Source organism: Micromesistius poutassou (genome assembly GCF_964030765.1).
Source record: "Micromesistius poutassou genome assembly, chromosome: 15".
NCBI classification, from domain to species: Eukaryota; Metazoa; Chordata; class Actinopteri; order Gadiformes; family Gadidae; genus Micromesistius; species Micromesistius poutassou.
In genome coordinates, this window is record NC_140285.1 from 3,654,731 (window position 1) to 3,679,311 (window position 24,581).

At 46.2% G+C, this 24,581-nt stretch overlaps 1 protein-coding gene across 2 annotated transcripts in view; it reads right to left on the bottom strand.

Annotated features, from left to right (window-relative positions):
- Nucleotides 1–725: 725 nt before the first annotated feature.
- Nucleotides 726–24,581, bottom strand: part of cep104 (centrosomal protein 104) — a 29,260-nt gene continuing 5,404 nt past the window's right edge. The window contains exons 6-22 of one of the 2 annotated variants that reach the window (XM_084479535.1): nucleotides 23,960–24,036; nucleotides 22,901–23,069; nucleotides 21,096–21,263; nucleotides 20,104–20,451; nucleotides 18,395–18,634; nucleotides 17,256–17,423; nucleotides 12,744–12,917; nucleotides 10,885–11,061; nucleotides 8,576–8,779; nucleotides 7,783–7,869; nucleotides 7,302–7,386; nucleotides 6,906–6,972; nucleotides 5,550–5,658; nucleotides 4,082–4,220; nucleotides 3,227–3,294; nucleotides 1,477–1,564; nucleotides 726–875 (exon numbers count right to left, since the gene is read on the bottom strand). In XM_084479535.1, the coding sequence (XP_084335661.1) occupies nucleotides 730–875; nucleotides 1,477–1,564; nucleotides 3,227–3,294; nucleotides 4,082–4,220; nucleotides 5,550–5,658; nucleotides 6,906–6,972; nucleotides 7,302–7,386; nucleotides 7,783–7,869; nucleotides 8,576–8,779; nucleotides 10,885–11,061; nucleotides 12,744–12,917; nucleotides 17,256–17,423; nucleotides 18,395–18,634; nucleotides 20,104–20,451; nucleotides 21,096–21,263; nucleotides 22,901–23,069; nucleotides 23,960–24,036 (2,514 nt within the window). In that variant the 3' untranslated portion in view covers nucleotides 726–729. The remainder of the gene's footprint in view (nucleotides 876–1,476; nucleotides 1,565–3,226; nucleotides 3,295–4,081; nucleotides 4,221–5,549; nucleotides 5,659–6,905; nucleotides 6,973–7,301; nucleotides 7,387–7,782; nucleotides 7,870–8,575; nucleotides 8,780–10,884; nucleotides 11,062–12,743; nucleotides 12,918–17,255; nucleotides 17,424–18,394; nucleotides 18,635–20,103; nucleotides 20,452–21,095; nucleotides 21,264–22,900; nucleotides 23,070–23,959; nucleotides 24,037–24,581) is intronic. The other variant, XM_084479536.1, reaches the window with a different exon arrangement.

Below are 24,581 nucleotides of genomic sequence, written 5' to 3' on the forward strand. Positions count from 1 at the left end.
AAAGTACTGGAAATAATGAATGAGTATTGTACTGGAATCTCATGTAATGTAGATTGTCATTAGCTGAAGGCCAAACCACATAACTCACATCACATACACTACAGAGTCTATCTGTATAGAAATCAATGAGCTTCCCAAAGCATGATTATCTTGGCCAAGTGCTGAGGCATGAGCAGATTAACAGAACGACAGGACACACTTTGCATGAGCGAGACAGAGGCAGATACAGAAAGATAGAGCGAGATAGGGAAAGAGAGAGAGAGAGAAAGACAGAGAGGGGGAGTGAGAGAGACATGAGTAGAAAAATGTAAACAGGTCCAAAGCTTTAAGCAGCATATTGTAAAAAGCAACAGTCTCTCTTGATCCTATCCTTGAAGTGCATCCACTCTGATTATCTTAAACCCTTTAAAGCCGGGCTCTATGGTTCTGGAGCCATGCCTGGCCCTTCCAATGATTGAATCATCTAAACTAAAGGTCATTTTACACAAAAATATTGTATAAATATCTTTCAGGGACATAAAGCTACCAACATTTCAAGTCTATTTTTTATGGCTCCGCCGACTGAGAGTCACACACATTCTTTAAACCCCACCTCAGGGGCAGCCATCAGAACAGTGATTAGTCCGGCCAACTGACCTTGGCGTTTGGTTACTCATTAATGTGACATAGCGACAGTGGGGTGGGGCCCCTACTCCTCCTCATCCCGTGGGTGGAGGCCCAGGGTGGGGGTCACCGCTTGCTGGGCCGGGCTCGGCCCACCTGGGCTCTGGTGGCCCTGGGCTCCAGGGCCGGGATCCGGCTGGTCCTTTTCACGGCCTTGGATCTGGCCCCGTCTGACCAGGCCTGCCGCAGCCTGGCTCCTCCCACAGCCTTACCTGTACACACACACAAACACATAGACATAGACACACCCTTCCTTTATCATTGGGCCTATGATGTAAGCATGCAGACGCAGGTGGTGGGGGTCATGCAGGTAATGAAAGAGATTTGTTCAGGTAAGCAGAAGACGTGTCACTCGACCTATACGGGTAAAGATCAGAACAGGTTGTACCCGGGAGGGCCCTGGGTCTCCCAGTTTGGAAAGCCCTTATAGTTTGACGTGAAAAACAAAACTACAAAATTAATAATGAATACATAATAATACATTAGTACAATATTACAATAACCAAAATGTACTAATTAAAGGGGAAAGTATATCCTGGAAGGTGCAGTCAACAGTTAGAGAAAAACAGTTATAGGGGAACCAAATAAGCATGTAACATATTAGTGACAGCTCAAGAACATTCCGGATGAAATGGCCGGCATACGCACAACCTTGACGCTGCACACACTCCCGAGCACAAACTGCCGACACACAACGTGAGGTTGTGGAGCAGCACTACGAGAACTTTGTGGGGCTTTTGGTGTTGGATGCTTGGAAGAGGCGGGGCCGGTAAGTGTGGGTGGGGGGGGGGGGTGAATGAATGAATACGCCACCTTGTGCTGGCTGCGTCGTCTGGGATCCAACAGCCCTCCGCGAGTTCTGTTTACAGCCCTCTCTTCCCATGAGGTGAGCCTTCCAGGCCTGCAGACGCGGGGGACAAAGTAGCTCAGTCAGGACCACGGCCCACCGGTGGATGATACTGTGGGCCCAGTCAGGGGGGGGAAGGGCCGCGGAGAAACCACAGTACCGCCGCTAGGGTCTCCGCCCGGCCCCCTCTCGCCCGCGCCTCCGAGAGCGGGGGGAGCCGACCCTCTCGCCCGCGGTTGAGCTCCGGGTCTCCAGCTACCACCGGTGGATCGCCTTGGTAACACTGTGCCAGGCCGCCAGGGTGTGTGTGTGTGTGTGTGTGTGTGTGTGTGTGTGTGTGTGTGTGTGTGCGTGCGTGCGAGAAAGTGAGGGGGAGGGGAAGAGCGTCGTGGCTGAGTCAGTTTCCTGGCAGAGGTACCAGAAGGAGGTACCTGAATATGTATCTAATGTAGGCCTTCAAGACATAAGGACATAGAATCTGCTTTTTGTTTTATCATCATTGTATTTGACAGTTGCTTCAAAATGGCAGCCCTCAAAACCTATTCATATTAAATTATTAATAACCTTTTCATTAAATAAAACTGTCAAACAACACGTCAACATTTCTTTTATGTGGAGATGAACTAGCCACTTAGATTGAACAAAGAAATTATGTATTATAATGTATAATGTATTTGTGTTGCGATAATTCAACCACATTTTTCACAGAAGGAGGGGTGAGCAGTCTTTTTTGCAGCCAACCACCACAGGCTGTGGTTTGGGGCAATTTTAAACCAATCACAATGCAAAGAATGTGAGCGGTTCCGCCTATTGGACCGTTAGCTGGACAGAGACCCTCAGTCTGCTTTGAAGATAATTGTAGAGTTTTCCTACACCTGTTTGGCTGTTCCCTGATATTAGGAAAGAGAGAGAGAGAGAGAGAGAGAGAGAGAGAGAGAGAGAGAGAGAGAGAGAGAGAGAGAGAGAGAGAGAGAGAGAGAGAGAGAGAGAGAGAGAGAGAGAGCGAGCGAGAGAGAGCGAGAGCGAGAGAGAATTGAAGACTTGTTGCGTGACACAGACAGACAGACAGACCGGGCCCAACACTGCTTTACTTTAACTTTCCAACCAAACTCATTTCTCAGAGAGGAAGTGGCTTCTGTGACCTACCTATGAAGGCCCAACGAAAATAGGGTGACGCAAACGTGTTAGTTGTTATAAACTTAGTTCCCCTTTTAGGTATTTTAAAACCACTTCCGTATTTCTCTTCAGCGGAGGAATCTATTATTATTAGCAGCTTCACCCTAATGCAGGCTCCGTGCAGGTTCCACACACCATTAGTGTGTGTGTGTGTGTGTGTCTCTAACTGGATTTGATCAATAAAAACAATGATGTTTGATGATCCCTCATGTTGTCATTACTCATGTGGCATATAATAATATCACCCATAATATCACCCATCTACCTCTATGTTCTGATGAGAAGCATTGACTGTGCAGTTCTAGACACCTCTAGAGGTGGTTCTGTGTCGTATAATAATACCCTTGACACATTTCGACACACAACATTTGTTGCGTTCAGCCCTCTCTTTCAAGCGCGGGCTTGAAAGAGAAAATGAAGAATGAATGGACAAATTTTGAGCTTACAAATGGATTCGGCAGCTCATGTTTGAACCCTGAGCACACGTTGTGACCGCCAGTCATTGAGTGGTTCTTAGAGAAGTGCGAGGTGCAGGCTCACCTTCTCCCCGGGGATGAAGTTGTTGTGACACAGGGGGCAGTGGTTGGAGCCTTTGCCTGGGGCCGGAGCTGGAAGAGACGCGCGCAGGAGTCAGCTATCAACAAGCAGAGCTCAACACTTCTATGGGACTGGCTCAACAGCACTCTGCCATTAATGGTTAGGCCTGAAACTTTGGTGAATTCATATTTAGATTCAGTCGTTTGTGAATTTTAATAATATTTCTTATGTAAGTATATATATATACACACACACACACACACACACACACAGGAGATGAAAACATTTGAATGCAAAACAATTATTTACATATATATATATATATATATAGGAAATAAATAAAGGAAATAAAGGAATAATAAAGGAATAAAGGAATAAAGGAAATAAAATATAATATATATATAGGTAGCCAAAAATGTAAGATATGATAACACTATTAAACCATTAAAATCGGATTATTACAGAAGATGAAAACATTTGAAAAAACAATTATTGCAAAACAATTATTTACATATATATATATATATATATATGTAAATAATTGTTTTGCATTCAAATGTTTTCATCTTCTGTAATAATCCGATTTTAATGGTTTAATAGTGTTATCATATCTTACATTTTTGGCTACCTATATATATATTATATTTTATTTCCTTTCATAAAAAAAGCATCCTAAACAAAATCCTTATCTTTGTTCAATTGAATGACAGTTGGTCAGCATTATCCTCCCATCGTCGGCCAAGTGTTTCGTTGAGCAGCCGTCCAGCGGGTCGCGCGCTAGCGCTAACATTAGCAGTGGGCGTCATTAGCATAGCGCAGCATAGCATAGCATAGAATAGCAGCAGGCTAGGGGCTCACGGTTGCAGGCGGGCCCCTGGGCGTGGCGGGCCAGCTCCTGGGTGGGCAGGGCCTCTGAGCAGCGGGGACACTGGCTGAAGCGGCCCCTGCTCCCACACTCCCCAAGCAGATGCTCCGTCAGGCTGGCGATCTCCACCACCTGGCAACGCGCGCACGCACGCACATGCACACACACAGGTGTTGGAATGGTGGTAATTATACGTGACATATAAGACATTGTTTTAACACAGCCTTGCAGGTTCATGCTGGAACACAATAAAGATGTCAATTAAACAGAAGGAGAATTGTTGAAATATTGGCACACAATAGTGTGTGTGTGTGTGTGTGTGTGTGTGTGTGTGTGTGTGTGTGTGTGTGTGTGTGTGTGTGTGTGTGTGTGTGTGTGTGTGTGTGTGTGTGTGGTTTTTCCCATTACATTTTACGAGATGTGAATTCAGTAAACGTAGCTTAAGGCCGTACAGGAGCAGGGAGGGGTGAGGCATCATGCTTGGCCCAACATCTCATGTGCCGAGGTAACGTGGAAGTTTACAGTGTGTTATATTACACAATAACATCTGTGCAGTGCAGTAGTGAACCACGGCTCTTAAAACTTGGCCCTCTGATCCACCCCTTCCCCGTCTCGACAAACAGCAAACAACCAGCTTAGCTTAATGTGTCCCATCTATAGTACTGCAAAAGAAACCTACGACAATTCCACTTCAGTCATCACTAAAACTAAACACAGCTACGTCTTCAGCTAAATGCAAATCTTCCTGATTAATGATGCGATTTGCACTTCGGCTTTTGCTGCCATCTTGAAGTAAACCAAGTCAAGCCTATGTTTATTTCCAGTTTGTTGGATTCTTGTCCCTCACAGCGGGCGGAACTTGCCATGAAGTGAGCGATAACAAAGCCCACCCATTTAGAGGGACGATATGATTGGTCCATTTTACTGTCATTTGAAATTTGTCTAATTGAATTACTATAACTTGACCTGTGAAATTATAGCGGGCCCACCAATCACGGAGCTGCAAAGCATTTTCCTTCCCAAAAACCGCAGAGTCAGTAACATTCTGATCAAAATTCGAATTTCAAAATTCTAATTGAATAGGCCGCTTCAAAGGGTTTATTTCCTCAATAGAGTTTATTTCTTTAATAAAATACAATTTTAATATCGAGAATATATTAGGGCCTCTCTGAGGGCCCTGGCTGTCCCCCTCTGGGGCCGTGTGTTACGGTGTGTGAGGGCCCTGGCTGTCCCCCTCTGGGGCCGTGTGTTACGGTGTGTGAGGGCCCTGGCTGTCCCCCTCTGGGGCCGTGTGTTACGGTGTGTGAGGGCCCTGGCTGTCCCCCTCTGGGGCCGTGTGTTACGGTGTGTGAGGGCCCTGGCTGTCCCCCTCTGGGGCCGTGTGTTACGGTGTGTGAGGGCCCTGGCTGTCCCCCTCTGGGGCCGTGTGTTACGGTGTGTGAGGGCCGCGTGTGTCCTTACCTGTCTGCACTCCTCACAGCGCCGCAGCATGGGACAGTGCTTCCAGTAGTGCAGATCCAGCTGGTCCTCGGTGAACGCCTCGTCCCTCTTACCACAGAAGATGCACAGGCTGGAACGACACAACCGTACAAAACGCCTGTTTAGCTGAATCCTTACAGAGACCGGCGACCGCGGGGCCCCTGGGTTCTGACCTACCTTGACCATGTTCTGAATTAGCCTAGCGTTCTCTGTCTCTTACACGTTTTTTTCAAGATTTATTTATGCGTTTTTAGGCTTTATGATAGAATGAGAAAGACAGGAAGGTATGGGAGATAGAGGGGAGGACATGCAGCATGACCACGGGCGGGAATCGAACCCGGGACACTGCGATCAGGACTGAGCCTTAATGGTACGTGCTCTACCTGGTGAGCCACCAGGTAGAGCATCCCAGTGTCTTTAATACTTTAAACGTAGAAGACGGTATGGTACTGGTCGTGGTCAACATGCTGGAATTCCCCTGGCCTTGCTGGGCCTTTTCCACAGTGTGTCTCCATCTCTTTTGAACGACTTGGATCCCGCATACACGCCCTCATGACGGTTTGTTTACAGCATACACCGCCCTACACGGCGTGGATGGAATACGGAGCCATGTTATTGTTGTTCCGTGGTGGCTCGTACATGACAGGACCATAGTGGACAACAGGTTCTTTGATAAGATTTTTCGTTTTTTCGTTGAAACAAAACAACGTCGCTATCGCTTAAATAGTTACAAATACAGAGGTATTTGTAACTATTAAAGTGATAGCCATGTTGTACTGTGTCATTTTGCGTGTGATAAAATATATGTGCTATCCGTACAGCACTCAAAGTGAATATTTACCATTGAGTACTATTAGGTCATTGGGCTGATGATTGTTAACTCCCTTTGGATTCAGATACATGTCTTTTTGGAGCAGGTAGGGGACTCCCGCTTTAGGATGATGAGAACCAGAGAACTCATAATAGAGAACAAAGCGCGCCACAGGTGACAGTGGAGGGACTGGTGAGAAGACAAAAGGCACGAGGGTCTGGGATCCATGAAGCCGTGTCTGAGCCCAGGTTGCACTTTGCCTAACTATGAATGCAAAGACTTTGAATGCACTTGTGGGAGTGTGTGCGGTGATGGCTGGTTTAACCTGTTGCACATTGAATGCTCAATGTGAAAATTGAATGCTCAGTGTGCAAAAGGTTTACAGCCTTGACCAGCTCTGCCTCGGGCGAGGGGCTGTTTGGACAGCAATAATCCACACACACTCCCACTGCACTGTAAATAGATCTATATCTAGATATAGATATATATATATATATACACATCTATCTATATGGTGAATGACATACTTGTCCAGGGCTCCCACACCAGGCTGCTCATCTGCTAAGAACTCCTTTTGGGACACCTTATCAGCCTCTGAAAAATAAAAACGATGATAAATAAAAAAAGACTATGTAATACTCCAAAGATGAAGAGATGGAAATAAAAATGTAATAAAAGTGTTTACTACATTCAGTGGTAGGTGTTTATGTAATAAGTTATAAGAATCTTCCGGCAGGTTGTTTGTTGTTCAGGGAACCTAAATCGCTTTACTAATTGATAAAGGAAAACAAGGAACTGGTACAGGCTTGATCACAGAAAAGACGAATCGGATCTTGTTCCAATTCTTACATAGTGCCAATGCTTCTCTGCTGGCTGAGAAAACTGGGCTTTGTGTCCCATGTGAGCCACCATACCAGGCCTACCTGTTGGGGGGCCAGCCGGCGGGGCCTCCGTGGGATCGCTGGGGGCCTCCATGTCATGCGCTGGCCCCTCAGCCGAGTCCTTCTCCTGGTTCAGGATGGGGGCAGAGGGTCACGTTAACAGAGATGTGCGCCAGCGGGTACAAACAGAAAGTGTCATAACGTCAGCTAGCCAAACTACATGGGTCGGAGGCACCGGCATTTCTCTGTCGTTTGAAAATATATTGCAATTGCAATGTAAAACTGCATATGTAAACGTAATGTTATTTCTGCCTTGTTTCCACTATTTCGAAATGGAAACAAATCAACAAGGACTCTCTTGAAGGCACTACTCTGACACGGCTCCGAAAGCAGGGCAGAGGATTTGCACAGAAATTCCATATTAATTCTGTTTCATCCAATTAAAAGTACTGGATCCAGTGCCACTACTGCGCCAGTAGGAGCTGGCTCCGGGCCCCGGGGTGGACGTCACGTCTCCACCCACCGTCAGCTCCTTCAGTGCAGCCAGCTGCTCCTGGAGCGAGCGGATCTGCTCCTTCTCCTTCTCCCCGTCCTCCGGGCCAGCGTCTCCCTGCCGGGAGAGAGGGTACGGTCGCGTTGGCAAAAGGCGAACGTATGAGTCCCCAACCCACCGACGTCACCTTGAGCCAAGTCCAAAGGCGGTTTGGAGTTCTCAACTGACAAGCACTGGACCAGGGAACGCCCAAGCAAGCGTTCCCTGGCAAGCGGACGAGCAATCGGTGAACATAGAGAACACTTTTATTCGATTTAATTTCCATCACTTTGACAGAGTATTACATAGTCTTCACAAATCGTCATTCTTTTTCAGAGAGGCTGCTAATGACTCCAAAAGGAGTCATTAGCAGATGAGCAGCCTGGTGTGGGAGACCAGGACAAGTATGTGTGAGTGAGTGAGTGAGTGAGTGAGTGAGTGAGTGAGTGAGTGAGTGAGTGAGTGAGAGTGAGTGAGAGTGAGTGAGATTTAAAGTCTTTGCATTCATAGTTAAGACAAAGTGCAACCTGTGTAATTGGAATCCAGGACTTCCTCATTTTTTCCATCAGGCTCTTTTGTACAGCCTTTTACCCTTGCTTTACCATTTATTGTTAAATCCCTCTCTCTCCCTCTCTCTCGGTCTCAAAATAAAATACGTCCCTTGATGATACAGGTACTATCTTAAGACGAGGGCTTCTGAATGGAAATAAACGCGTCTGCTTGATGAACATGAGCCTCAACGTAGCGAGACCGTACGCGCCGGCTGTGTGCCGGGGCATCCTACCCGGGGGGTCCCGGCCGCCCCTCCGTCCAGGCGGGCGAAGGCGTCGAAGAGCCTCTTGTAGAGGACACTGCGGCGGGCGGTGGCGTCCCCAGTGGGCAGGGCCTGGAGCACGGGCGCCGGGTGGGTCCGGTACACCGAGAGGACCATGCGCACCGCCGCCTCGCGCACCTCCGCCGCGCCGTGCTCCAGCGCCGCGCGGCAGAACTGGAACAGGAAACGGGGGGGGGGGGGGGGGGTCGTTTAGTTTCATCCAATCAGGCGGGCCCATTTCATTTGTCTTTCTAGTTAGAACCCCAGCGTGGAAATACAGTGTGTGAGGTATGAATGGGTGCAGAACCCTATAGAAGAGATGAGGATAGTCCTCTGATGGAAACATTTGCTAGTTATTCTACAAGAAGAAGATAGAACATTATCATAATAGTTCTAGAATCTAGAAGATAGAACATTATCATAATAGTTCTAGGAGATAGAACATTATCATAATAGTTCTGGAATCTAGAAGATAGAACATTATCATAATAGTTCTAGGAGATAGAACATTATCATAATAGTTCTAGAATCTAGAAGATAGAACATTATAATAGTTCTAGGAGATAGAACATTATCATAATAGTTCTAGGAGATAGAACATTATCATAATAGTTCTAGAAGGTAGAATTATATAGAAGAAAATATAAAATAAGAAGATGGAATCATAATATACACCTCTTTGTCTTGGGGTCATTCGGTTTGGGATATGCAGTATGTTTTCAAGTGCATATACCTATTTTTTGATCGGCATAGCAATAATAATTGACATTGTAAGCTAGCCGAGCTTCCCCACCTGGCTAGCGTAAAGAACCAACATGGAACCAAGCTGGCCGCCAGCTGAATGAGGCCCATTATCCCGTACAATCCATTCTAATCTATATAAAGGACAGTGGTAGGATGGCCGTCCCCAGCGATGGCGGGTGGCCACCAGTGGTATACTGCACGCTTCTATACAACGGGTGACCAAACCCCTCTCTGGGCCTGCAGACAAGCAGCTATTATGTTCTCTGTTGTCTCTCCTGGCAAGACTTCTTTCTATTTACTGGAAATTTGACCTGGTCTCTGACCAGAAGGAAACTACCGTGGCAACCCTGACAAGAGAGAGGAGGGGGAGAAAGCGCACATACTGAAGCTAGACTACCAACAACACCCAATGCATGTAATTTTCCTCTGTATGATGTTTTTCGGACTACCTTTCCCACAATGCAAGGCTGTGTTACCGTGTGACTGACCGATGTAAACAACACATGGCATACGCAAGGCTTCCCTTGAATATGTAATGGCAGATTAAATAGTAATCATAATATGCTGCCGTCATGTAACTTAATACAGGACTTCTAGTCCACTTTAGACAGATTCTAGTCCAGTGAATGTGTTGCCATTGTGAAAAAAACTGTTTTCCTTTCCACTCTTCCCAAATACCAGTGGTCTAGTACACAAAGCGTTTCATTGCTTATTGAGCTGTGGATCGGGAGGGGGGGGGGGCACCTATATGGCTCCAAAATCATTATCCTCCTGTCACATCTCAATGGCAGACAAGAAGAGGTTACCAAGCAAACGCGAGAAGCAGCCACAGACCCGCAGAGGTGGGGGTCGGCCTCACAAGCATGTACAAACACGCAAACAAAGGACACCCGAATGCCAGCTCGGGCCGCTTTCTTCTTTGAAAGGGGTGGAGGGCTGGTGACGGGAAAGGGGAGAGATGGCTGGGGCGGGGCGGACTCGCTCATAAAGGCCATGCAGAGTCAAACAACAAGCTTGGGGTGAAGTGAAGAGAGGCTGTGGGGGGGGGGGGGGGGGGGCGATGGCGTACGGCCGGTGGGCGTGTGCGCGTGCGTGTGTGTGTGTGTGCGTGTTTGCGCGGTCGCAAAGCTAGCTAGACGCAGCACAGGGCCCCGTCCGCAATTAGATAGTTCACACCTAGACGCCAACGGTGTGGTGGAGGACAAGGAAGTGGTCTGCCGGCCTGCAGCCACTCGGCCGCGTGGAAGCTAAGGAGTTCATGTCATGCACAAACCAACAAACGAAACATGACATGAAGATAAGAATACAGAGAAAATAAAACATAGAGAGAAGTATAAAGACAGAGCGAAAAAACCAAACAGGAAGAGCCAAAGAAAGAGAAAACTAAAACCAACAAATAAACAAATGAAGGACGGAAAGAGGAAGGAAACAGCAGCGATAAAACAAAAGAAAAACAGAGAACTAAAACCAACCCAAACCAATAAAGGAACGAAGAAGAGAGTGTGCGTGCGTGGCCGCGAGTCCCAAGTCTGTACCTTCATGACGTCGCCCGGGGCGAAGCCAGAGCGCTCTGTGCCCAGCTGGGCCAGAACCTTCTCCAGGAGCTCCGTGCGGCCCAGGGCCCGCCGGGCGGGGGAGCTGGCCTTGAAGGGCCGGCTGAGCTCGGCGGGGACCACCTGCAGGGCCCGCACCTCCTTCCACTGGGCCATGTCCTGCATGGCAGACACACAGGGGGGGGGGGTCGCTTCAGTCTGTGTGCTCTTGCTCCGTTAGAACAACATAATTCTATTTCTTTATTCCGTCGTGCTGTAAATATAAGTCTTGTTCTCTGTATGCTTTGGTCTGAGGGATATAGAACACAGGATTGACCCTGCTGCGTTTTTCTTTGTCAGCATTTAGAAACGCAACATGGAAAACCACCATAAAAATCATGAGCTGAACATTTTTTTAATTTCCTCCCCCATTGCCCAACATAAAGTTGACAACCAGCGGGAAAAAGTTGCAATTTAACATAAGTGCCAATGACATACTGGTGGAGAGTCTCATAAAAACGGATGACGACCAGTCATGAGTCATTACAGACCCATCGAGGAAAGTGTTTTCGCACGTACAGTGAGCTTGGTGTAAAAGACAGAGAAATACAGGAAGAAGGTATTATATTATTATTAACAATACATAATAATATTATTATGTATTGTTGTTATTATTATTATTATTATCAACAGTAATTTATTAGTAGTATGTTTCTATTACTCGTACTGTTTTTAATGTATTACTGCACTATGGTGTGCCTGGTGACATGTTGATGTCTTGGATGCTGTTTTTTTGTCCTGTGTCTGTAATGCTTGCTGCAAATCTAATTTCCCTCGGGATATGAATAAAACTGAACTGAACTGAACTGAGAAGTCTGTCCCTGTACCTGCAATAATTAACCTTTATTTGGCATCGGCTAGCCATGAACATTGTTTGATCGGAAACGTAGGAAATCATTATGGTTTCAGAGGAGAGAATTAAGGGTTTCAGACAGAAAGTGAATCAAGACCGCTCTGGTGGTGTGACTCAAATCCGTGAGCCCCACCATAAACACAGAACCAAAACCAACACACACACACACTTCCCCAGAGAACACACACACTCTGCCAAAAATGAATGAGCGTCAGAATTAAGCTGACCCAACACACCCAATGACATATTGGGTTGGTAATTAAATATATATAGATATTTATTTATTTCCTTCTCTCTGTCTCCGTCACGTATTCGTTACAATAACGAATACATTTTTGAATTGTACTATTTTTTCTATGCCCTGATGGCAGATGCGGGTGACGCATTGATTGCGTGACACCAAACACATTGATTGCGCAACACCAAACACATTGTGGTGATACGTTTGAATCCCCCTCCCACTCAGGTTTCAAACATTTATTTCGCTGTTTTGGGGAGAAACTACCCTCAGTACGATTTCACAAGTAAAGTGTGGACATTTTGACCAGCGTTCCCCCCCCCCCCTTCTCCACAGTACCAATAGGGCGTTGCGATCAAGCGATTTCGATTTTGTTTTTGTCAAACAATCTCCAAACTAATATTAACATATTATATTTTTCTTATATATTTTTTATAAAGTATATATTTTTTATTCAATCAATGTTCTATAGAAAAAGAACTGCTGGATACATTTTGTACATTATTTTCGATTTGAACATTTTCGATTTGAACATTTTGTTTTATTTCTTTAAGGGGAACATTTCAAAGTTCTCAGTTACAACGTTTTTTTTTGGGAGGAAATGCTGAATAAATGCAACATTTTCTTCAAATGTTTGAAAAATCGTGATTTCAATATTGACCAAAATGATCGTGATTATGACTTTCTCCATAATCGAGCAGCCCTAAGTACCAGAATGAAGGCCGCGGCGGTGGCCCGGACGTGGCGGGCTGGGTCCCAGCTGCGGGCCTGCAGGCTGGGCCAGGTCTGCTCCAGGCAGTGGGTCAGCTCGGCCCGGCCCAGGCCGGAGGCCGGGATCACCTGGCCCAGGAGGAGGGCCAGCAGCCGCAGAGCAGCCTGGAAGACCTGGAGGGGAAGAACAGACCCCGTGAGGATACAGGTACCACCGGGGGGCAGCGGGGTGGTGGAGCGAGGAGGACGCAGGAGAGGAGAACATGGCCGCTTTTGGTTGTTTTATACACGTACTCCGAGAACAATGTTAGTTAGGGCTTAGACTAGTGCATTCCTTCAGTTTGATCCCTTAAAACATGAAATATATGTATAAAAATAAAAGTAAAAGAGAGAGACACAGAGACAGAGGGACAGAGGGGCAGAGGGACAAAGGGGCAGAGGGACAGACAGACAGACAGATAGACAGATAGATCTGGAGCAGGATTATTTGATTTGATTTATTTAAACTCGAAGATTCATTGAGGGCAAAGCCCTTGTTTGCAATGATGTCGAGTAAAATACAAGGAGCATAAATAAAACATAGATTTAGATAACAGAGGATAAAATGTCAAGAGCAGAAAGAAAAAGAGACAAATAAAACATATACATAACCACAAACACAATTAATTAAAACAATTACATAAATGAGACAGGTGGTCTTTGAGCAATGTCTTAAAAAGGTTAAATGGAACCAAGGTGTTAATACCTAGCTCATGCTGCATGGTATTCCAGGCTGATGGGGCATAAAAACTAAAAGCAGTTTTCCCTAGCTCAGTACGGACTTGAGGGATCTTTAAAGCCAACCTACCAGTCCATGTCTGGTAGGGGCTTGAATACCAGTCTAACAATGATGCAATATAGGCAGGAAGTTTCCCTAAATGTGCTTTATAAATAAATAAAAACAAATGCAAATCACGCCTTGCGGATAGAGAAGTCCATCCAACATTTTCATAAAGAGTACAATGGTGGGTACTGTAGGCTTCCTCTGTTATACATCTAAAGGCTGAATGATAGACAGCATCCAGGGCCCTGAGAGATGTGACAGATGCATGTCTATACACTATTATTATGCCGTGACACAGACTCGGTTTGGTTCTTACCAAACTCATTTCTCGAGAAAGACAGACAGACAGAGATCTTGTTTAAAGGGTCGATACTGGGAGCAGGATGGTTGCAGTGGCTACAGGGTTTTTCCCTTGCATTCCAAAGGTTCTGGGTTGGATTCCCTATTGTCCACCTCAAGATATCTGTAGGCGTCCATGAGCAAGATGCCCTAGCTCCTACCTGCTCATGGATGACGGATGGATCACTGTACCTGAGTTCACTGTGCGAGTCAGTGTGGATAAAGGAGTCTGCTAAATGGGTCCCTTCAGCGAGATACCTGTGTTTCCTCTAGTTTTGTTTATTTTATATATTTTATAAACAATCAAATCGTACTGTTTTGCTTAGCAGGCACAGAACCTCCCCTGACAGCTGTCTCATTTGAATCGTCTTCTCCTTTTACTAAGCCAACTTTAAATTATTAGCAACATTTGCAAAAAAAGTAATAATTTGGCAACAGCTCAATTCACGAGAATCGAGTGTACGTTTCCTGAAACGACACGTTTAACCACTAAACAGTGCCTTATATCGGCTGAAGGACTAAATTAAAGATATGTGTACAAGAGTATTTTTGTATTGGTTGGTGCGGGGAAAAAAAACAAGAGTATCTGGTGGGTTGACAACGGTATCTTTGTCGAAAGTATTTGCAGTTGACCCAGGGAGAGAGTGAACATGACGTATGAAACCAAGGGAACACTCTTTACTTTGTGTGTGTGTGTGTGTGTGTGTGTGTGTGTGTGTGTGTGTGTGTGTGTGTGTGTGTGTGTGTGTGTGTGTGTGTGTGTGTGTGTGTGTGTGTGTGTGTGTGTGTGTGTGTGTAGGAAAAATCCTGTGCTGTTTGTTATGCTTATCACAAAGAATCATGGCCCTTTGAAAGCGTCTCTTGAATCGCACCATGAGCACACACAGTCTTATTTACCCCAGGTAGGGCTGGGCAGTCAGAAGGACCAAAATACATCATTATATTTGACATAATATCGATTGTTTTGATGTGCTAAATAATTAAAATAGCATTCTCATCGGTCTAGAGGAGGCTTATCATTTTGAAGTATTTGGAAGTGTCAAGTATGGTATCTCATTAAAAATAGTTTTCTTTTATCTCCGATGTTTCAAACAAATTGTTTGCATCCGTTTTAAGGGAATGTCTTCTCGTCGTAATTCATCGACTGTAAAACTGTGTCACGATAGGTTGATGTATGTATTGTTGTATTGTTTATGATGATAAACAATACCATTCAAAAACAAATATCTACTATAACGAAACATTGCCCAGCCTTGCACACTAGTGAAACCATCTCATGTTTTACACCTTATACACTTTGTAAAACATATCCACATATATTTTGTGTGTTTAGAACTTGTGTTATATACATTTATGAGACGCTCTCTCTCTCTCCAAATTACTATTCACTACAAGTGACGTCAACAACATTCAAAGCGTAGTTTCTGTATGTAACATTCTTATACCACTGAGAAACGTAACGTTCACTGCGAGCCACAGAGCTCCAGGCTGGCCATGGCTTCTTCTGAGCCTCATGCCTGGAACATGCTTCTACGAGTCTGGAAACGACGACATACTCTGTCCGCATGCCTGCATGTGTGTTACTCTAGCGCTCACGTGCAGGGCATGTTTATATACTGGACTCTCTTGAGCAAACACACTGTTTTGTATGACTGGCTGTTGCTGTAACGTTAGTCGTATAAGCTGGGGGCAGCATGACTGTACCCTACAAGACTCTTGGAGGCTTAACCAGGTTGGTGGCCGACCCAACCCATGCTCCACACACTGGGTATCAGCCACTGCCCCTTGGCTGAAGATGGAAGCCCATTGGCAGAGATTGAATAGATAACAAAATACAAAAGTAAATTAACCCCTTCGTCAATCAAAACCTTTCAATGGCAGCAGATAAGCAAAGGAGGGGGCCAGGAGGGACCCAGTGGGGATTATTTAAGGAAATGTGCCGATTAGTGATTATTAGCTTTAAAACGAATAAAACTAATCATTATTATGATTAGTTTTATTTACGTTTTATTCTTTCTTTCTGCTGTATGTATTTATTCACCAACGTCATTGTTATTTTTTTGTGTGCCATGATTGTCTTGGACGTGGGCAGTATGGGTGAAAGCCCTAAGCCAAACTTTGTACTAAACTTTGATAAACTTGATACTTGAATGTTGATATTAGCCTCTAAAGTAAGCCTTGCCTTGCCTGCCTAACCTAGGTGTTTGGTAATGACCGGACTGCAGATCGCTCTACAACAGTGAACCCCAATTAGCGGCCCGCGGGCCAGATCCGGCCCGCAGGAGCCGAAAGTTTAAAACTAATGTCACATATTGTGGTATCACATTTTAAAGCTAACTAACTAAAATCTTCCTGTGTCTCTTAGAGAGGGAGGGAGAGACATATAGAGAGGGGAAGAGAGTGGATGTGAACACACACTGATCTGGATGGATGGCACCAGGCCCAATGCCCTGTTGAAGACACACTGTGCTGATGCTATTTAAGTTTTTATGTTTGGGGCTGCTGCACTGTGTGCGTGTTTGTTTGCTGGACTTTTTGTTTGCTGATGTTCCAGCGGCATTTTAATAAATTAATGGTAGGTTTTGGACAAATTTTGTTTCAAGAGAGCATTATTGTGTGACTCCTAACACAGGGTATTTTCAACTACTACTAATAATTATAGTAATGATAATTAAAGCAAAATGTGCACATAAAAATGGCGAATTAAAAAGATTTAACGATATAGCGGCCCTTGGCGTGGCATGCTTGACCAAATTTGGCCCTCTGGCAAAACTAATTGGGGAACCATGCTCTACAAGATCTTTATTAGCTTCTAATATCCTTCCTTATGGTCTCCATCAGTGGGTGCAGCAGGAAGCAGATAAAGCATATAAAGACTTTGTTTGCACGTATTGTATAACCAGGTGAAATCAAATCCCAAAACATAACTTGTAGTAGTCATCCATGGCATCTATTCCAAGGGGGTTTCACAGCTCAAGCTTCTGCAGCCTGTCCATTACCCACCAAACCCCTCACCTCACTACAGATAAGCTTGTCGCTTTGTAGAAGTGTGTGTTTCGTGTTGAAGTGCCCAGAACCCTGTTCACACAAGAAGCTAACCTCATGTTTACTGGAGGTCTTGAGATTTTGAGGAAGCCCGACCTGACATTCGGACCAGCGACATTAAAAAATCCTCATACGTCCACCAGCGTTTCAGAACAAATCTTAGTTTTCCTAAAATGTCCTTAACGGGAAGTCCTCATTGAAACTACCACATAGACTGGATTGGCCCAGGACCGGGGCTAGCCACAAGCCTTAAAGAGGAGACCAAAAATAATGAGGAGGAGGAGATTAGGAAGCAGAAGACTCACGGGAGACAGTTTATCCAGGAGGGCCCTCTTGACCAGGAACACGGCGGCCCTCACCAGGCTCCTGCTCTCCTCCCTGGAGGTACCGGGCCCTACCTCCCGCAGCTTGGCACAAACGCCCTCCAGCGCACGCTCCCGGTGGGCCCAGTTCTTGGAGTACGCCCCGGCCACCTACAGTGGAGCACACATGGATATATATATATGTGTGTGTGTGTTTGAATGTTAGATGGCCCTCATTAAGCAGCAGGTAGCTGGTGAGGGACATCTTGTTCAAGGAAAGGCTCTATAAGGTTGGACGGCAGACTTTTGGGGTATCGAAGCAAGTCCCATTTGGTTCTATTCTGTACCCCTGAATGTTAACATGTTTGAGGCATACAGTAAATACACAATTGCCAACGGTGAATGAATTCAGGGAAACCGAGTAACCTAGTAAATGGCTATGAGTGCTAGATGTCTTATTGAAGCCGTCAACAAGTCCTTAACGAGGAACCAGGATGATGTTTAATAGGGTGGAACATGCTTTTACAGCCATGAATATAAAACACCTTGGGCCACTCAAAGGTGAATGGAGGATTGTTACTAAGAAGATGTAGGACGACAAAATGGGAGTCTGAGATGGGAGTGGAGGGGGAAAGTATTTAAAGTTGGAGCAGCTTACGGATTGGGGGTCTTGGAAGGTGGGACAAGTTTGATAGTGGGAATACTTTTAAAGGTGACATATTATACCACCAGGTGTGAGTGTGGACACGCCCACTTGTGATGTCAGAAAAGGCAGATTTTCAAAACGGCTTGTAATGGCTAATCACACTCACACCTGGCGGTATAATATGTCACCTTTAAGAGGGAGAAGTTGCTGTAGAAGTAGTTGTAAGTAGGAGTTTAAAGTGGGAGTAGTAGTGGGAGTAGTAGCAGTAGAGTGGGCAGACACTATAGCGGGAGGAACTTAACGTGGGAGGAGTTTGAGGTCAGCATGTATAAGACCCAATCAGACACTGCATATGAACCGCATTAAGTAAATATAAGGTTGAAGACTGATTTAATTTGAACGACACCCTGTTTATACAGACGATAAGCCTGGCCACATTAACACAGTAACGTTCTGCCTAACGTTCGTCACGCGGCGGTCAGAATCAGAATCTTACCAGGCCCTCTCCGAAGACCTCCATGGGCAGGCCGGCCTCCCGCTGGGCCTGCTCAGACAGGGGCTCCGCCTCGGCGGCCCCCCCACGGAGAGCGGGGCTGGCGTGGGAGGACCCCGGGGAGTGGGAGAGCCCGGGGGAGCGGGCGTTCTCCGCCGCCGGGCGGGGGGGCGGGACCTCCCCCGGTCCATCGGTCGTCCGCAGGGCAGGGAGGGGTCTGTCGTCGTGGGGCGCGCTGGGGACCTGAGACACACCGCCGCCGTGTTAGGCGTCTGCTTTCGTCGCTTTAAACCACACCGACTCGCGCGGGAGGCGAGGAACAATCCACGCGTGCAATGTCATAGAGAGCATGTCGCTCATTGTTGTTGGTGGATGGACCGGGGAGCGTTTCGATTAGTTGCAATAACCTGACAATAACTTTTGCCCCAGCAATAATTAATGCAAATAAAATAATAATCATACATGTAGATCAATTTGATATAATATAGAGATATCATATGTAAACAAAGTAATAAATACTTGGAAATGTTTTCATTATATTTAGTTACATTCACCAAATAATTAGAGCTTAACCAATGAGTCAATGAAAAGCCAGCATTAATTATTATTAATTATTATGAACCTGTAATATAATTATCCCTTCGCTTCCATTGAGCTTTAAACTTCAGCCCCGGTGTGTGTGTGTGTGTGTGTGTATGTGTATGTGTATGTGTGTGTGTGTGTGTGTGTGTGTGTGTGTGTGTGTGTGTGTGTGTGTGTGTGTGTGTGTGTGTGTGGAGGGGGATAAACAGCGTCTCAAAGTTCTGCTTTCAGTCCCTGCATGGCATAACCCAGGGCCAGCCAACTGTTGCACGCCTTTAATTAAATAGTGAAACCCTAACCAGTGGTGGTGGTGGTGAAGTAGGGAGGGGCCCTACCTGAGGCTTAGCAACAGGTGGAAACCCCCCCAATGTTGTTAGTATCCACCTGCCCATGTTTTCTCTCCATGTTGAATTTGGAGCAGAATTGACTAAAAACTTTCTTTACGAGATCAAAGTTGATTTTCAAGTTTGATTCTGATCTATGATCGATTCTCCTTATCAATTGGCCATCAGTGTCGCCGCTACCCTGTTTCCATGTTCTTCCCCATTGTTTGTCTGTCTGGCCGACCTTAGAGAAGACGTTAACCGTGTGAATGAGTTGTGTCTACTCTTCAGTGGCTTCACCACATGCACACTTCAGAAGGGCACTCAAAAAGGTCCTCAGCTTTTAGGTGAACAGACAACTGCTGTACAGTGTACTCAACTGTCACTGTGAGCTGATGAAGATTTAGTTCAAGGTCGTTTCATAGAGGACGTTTCAAATGATAATAACGTAGAATTGTCAGTTCAGTTCGAGTCCACCATTGCACACAACAGTGTGGTTCCTCCAACAATTACGGGACTTAAATTCTCCACTCCTACTTACATCACATGCCACACACCAAATACGCAAATGTCATCTACATTTAATTGTTTGTACATTTATGCTTACATATACGCATATTGTTTCTATAATTCATGCGTATCAGTTACTGTGTGTTATGTTTGTATTTTCACCAATCTATTCTAAATTGTTTCCATCTCAAGCAGAGCCACTGTGACCGATGATTTCCATGGGGAGAGATAAAAGTACTGCATCTGAATCTACAAGGTCGCCATAGGGCCTGGTTACACCCCCGGGGGCCCACTCACGTCTATCCTGGTCACGTCCGACGGTGGTCGTGAACCAGCCCCACCGGGCTGGTCCTGGTCCGGGGACGACAGGCTCACACTCCTGGGGCCCGAGCCGGGCGGGGCCCGCTCTGACAATCCGCGGCGAGGGGGAGCCTTCTTCACCTTCTTGAGGGACTGGGTCAGACGGCGAGGTTTGGAGGACCCCTGCTGGGCTGGTAGTGGACCCCCGGGTGGGCCTCTTGGTTGGGCTGGAGGACGGGCTGCAGGGTGGTGGTCCGGCTGGGTTCCCGGCTGGTCCTCTTCTCGGCCCCCGGGGGACGCCGGCTGCGATGGAGACCCCTGAGATGGGGACTGCTCTGTCGACAACTATTGGAAATAAGTTGAAAGACCAGAGAAAGAGGTGAAAAGATGAGGAATGGAGAAAGGAATTAAAAGTGCACAAGAAGGGGAAAGGTGATCGAATGAAGAACTGTGTTATTGTGTCGAAGGAAACTTTAACTGAAACGCTTATGAATTAATATGAAAATGTATGCTACAAGGAAGTTGAAAGATGTGACAGAGGTGGATTTAAAGGAAAACGGAACCATAGCTAATCATAGCTTATCTCTCCAGGAAACTACTCGTGTCCTTCTGGGAAACCAGCATAATCCAGAGCCAAATTGATCCCACCCTTCCATTCATGAATCCCATCAAAGCCACGCCTCCAAAAACACCTAATCAGCTCGCTAGCTGGAGCAATAGGTGTGCCTGGCCTTGTGAAAGACTAACTAACATTAGCCCTAGACAGCATTCCACCTGATGATCGCTGCCGGCGAGAGTTACAGAGAACAACAAAATTGGTCAAAAACGCTTCCACAGTGGATGTCCTACCCTAGCTTAAATCGTTGTGGTGTTTATGAGATGAAAATTAAATAAAAAGCTTTTTCCTCAGGAGGCCTGCCCCACAAGGTGGCTGTGTGTGTCTCCCTGTCCCAGGGGCTGTGTAGTGCCGCCCGGCGCGTGGGCCGTACCAGGGTGTGCATGGCGGCCGTGTCCAGCAGGTCGTGGACCTGGAGCTGCTGGTACACCCTGCCCCGGTACTCCTCCATCTGCTCTGTCCTCCTCTGCGCCAGCTCGTAGTCCTCCTTCTCCAAGGCGCTGCGCTTCTCCACGTCATAGCGACCCAGCCGCTCCCCCACCTGGGGACGAGAAAGAGGCAGACATTTTGGATCCGGGCCATCGGCCATATTGGGTGTTCGACAGCAGGTAAAGGAGAGGGTGGGGGGGGGGGGGGGAGGGGTTGTCATTTTGGATCCGGTGCCATACTTCAATAGCCAAAAGCATTAGACATTTTGGATCTGGTCCATAAGCCATATTGGGTATTCACCAGCAGGTAAGGGGGACATTTTGGATCCGGGGGCCATACTTCAATAGTAGGGAGGCAGGTGGGAGAGAGGGGTCACCACCAGTGCTCCACTTTCCATGGAGCACGATAAACACAATATAAGACGCCCGATTTAAAGATATATAAATTGTCAGTGACAAGTCTGAAATAGATTTTTAGGGTACACAAAGAGACACAAAACAGAAGACAGCTTGAGTCCGTCCATCGTTACATCAATGACCATACACTTCAATGGAAGCCTCAGCAGGACCATTCACTCATAAGCAGACATTTGTTTTTCCAATTATTGCGATAATGAATTCCCTTCTCACCCAGGCCTGCCCAGGCTGAGGCAATACAAAACAAAAGTCCAAATGAACTAAGACGGCCATAACACAAGGCTATCGAGCTAATCTTCTGTATTTCCCGCGAGTTGTTCTTCTAACCAATGGTCAGCACATCAACACCGAGTCCATGTCAGTGTGTGATTCCCTGCTCTCAGTTTGTGGTTATGGTTTCAGGTCAGACGCCCACCTTTGCAACTATGCTAATTAGGCTATCTGGGCCAGGTGTGTTCACCCTCGTTACGGCCCTTTTACGGTCACTGCAGCTGTTGGGGGTAATTAAGAATTAATGGTTGTCAGGACTACTGAGGACACACTAGGCATTCGGACAATGTTTAAGGACTACAGTTACACACGGTTCGGACCATTAAAAAGGATATAATTTCAGGTCATGTTTACTGTTTGACCAGTCATGGTAACCCCTTTGTTAAATAATAGTTTTGGTAGGTAATCAGACACTGTTTTCATTAGCGTGTCATGTGAGTGTTAGGGTTAATGCGTGTGTAAATATGTATGACGTTATTTGCATTGTACCAAAACAAAGTAATGGGGAATGGATAGGGATGTTTAGGAAAGCCACGGATGTTTGAGGGCTTTAATGCAGGATGTATGCTTCGGTGTGCGTCATCCTGATTATAGGTCATAATCATGGACAGAGTCGATATTTGGATAATCATTCACAGCCCAGGTGTTTCAGCCCAAAAGCAAACACTTTCCTTCACTCTTCGGCAACTGGAGTGTGAATTATAGAATAGAGTATAGGGGATAGAGGGGGGATGGAATATATACTATCGATACAAAAGCAAAACTGATGTATACTTGTATATAAGTTTGACTTATTGCAGTGATCGAGACCCAGCCTCCATATCTTCTGAAGGTCATGGAGGCTGCAGTGATCGAGACCCAGCCTCCATACCTTCTGAAGGTCATGGAGGCTGCAGTGATCGAGACCCAGCCTCCATATCTTCTGAAGGTCATGGAGGCTGCAGTGATCGAGACCCAGCCTCCATACCTTCTGAAGGTCATGGAGGCTGTAGTGATCGAGACCCAGCCTCCATACCTTCTGAAGGTCTTGGAGGCTGTAGGGATCGAGGCCCGGCCACCATACCTTCTGAAGGTCTGCTATGGCCTGCTTGAGGGCCCGGGCCAGCTCGAATCTCTCCTGGCGGGCCGCGTCCTGCTTCCTCTGGTCCAGCAGGCGGATGATGTGGGCCACCTCAGGGTCCTGGTACATGTCGAACGCCAGGTCATCCAGCGGCGAGATGGACTCACACTTACTGGAAGAGAGAGGAGAAAACCGGTAGGGTGTACCTTATTAGTGAGGGCGCCAAGGCAGACAGTACAGGGGAGTCATTGGCAGTGAAAAATATTGAAAACTTCAACAAAACTATATGATAATATAACATATATGTAAGGGATAATGTATAGAACGCCGGTCATTATCGGAAAATAAGCCCCGGACACAGACGCGAAGCAGAGGTGTCTTGCTTCGCCCTGAAGGGGCTTATTTTAGATAATGGCTGGCGACGTTCTATACATTATCCCGCTTATTGCACGGCTACTTGCCAAAACGAAAAAATTACTTCACACGGTGTGGCTTTTTACAATTACCATTCGTAGTGTTGATCAGTAGAGAAATAGTCCGCCAAAGACGTTGACGTCGCTTAGCAACCGATTCCGCTGGGGTTGATAAGTTACTAGACTACTTGTGGAGTGATACGAAAGACGTGAAAAAATCCACTTTGCTTGACAGCGGTCATTATATGCTTAGCAACGGTCATTATTGAAAAATAATTCACCAGGAAGGCCCATGCAAGTGAACGGAGCGCTCCACAGCATTGAGAAGAGCCGTGTAATAAAATATAATAATATAACAAAATATTTGATATGTGTTTGGGATCTTTCCCACAGCCTGAGCAGTAGGCCAGATACCTAAACCCCTAGAAGCTTGTATATGAAGCTCAACAACTAAATGGTGAATTGTCAATATTAGTGAAGGTAGCCAGATCACAAAAATTGTCTTCCGAATAGCCTTCGACCACTGTTCCCTCCCCCTTTCCACGGGACCACGAAGACACCATCTGCAAACTTTTAAAGACACTGAAACCCCCAATGTGTCTCTCCCTGGTTTCTCTCTGTCTCTCTCTCGCCTCTCTCTCTCTCTCACCCTGTGTGGGTCCCATCCAGGGCACTGTCCAGCTGGGTGCTGTGGAGGTAGTGCTCGATAAGCTGCTCTCTGCTGGGCTGAAGAGAGAGAGAGAGAGAGAGAGAGAGACAGAGACAGAGAGAGACAGAGTGAGAGAGAGCGGATGGACAAGAAAAAAAAAAAAAAATTCAAATTGCGATTGCAGTTTCGAAGAATGTCCAATCTGATAGATGACCTTGACACTTCTGGTTACACAATCTAAAAGTCACACAATCGGAAACTAGTATTCATAGTTTCCGATTGTGCACAGAGCAGTTTGTTACTGATTGGACGATGGATGTGTGTCACGGGCCGGTGACACTGAGCAGTGGTCGGCTTGGAGCGGATATACAAGCCAAGACATTTGTACGATTTGATTTGCATTTATTTAAGAAACAAAACAGGACACAAACACACGTTGTAAACAGAGGTGAGGAGTGTTTACATCCTACACAGCTAAATGCCCACCCTTGTCTTCAAACATGAAAAAGTAGTTAGGCTGGCACGGCTCCCGTGGGATGAATGGAGACACCATTCATCCCATGGTCTACTTTGAGGATTACGCACGCGGGCCCACGGCAGGCCCTCACGTACTGTCCCCACG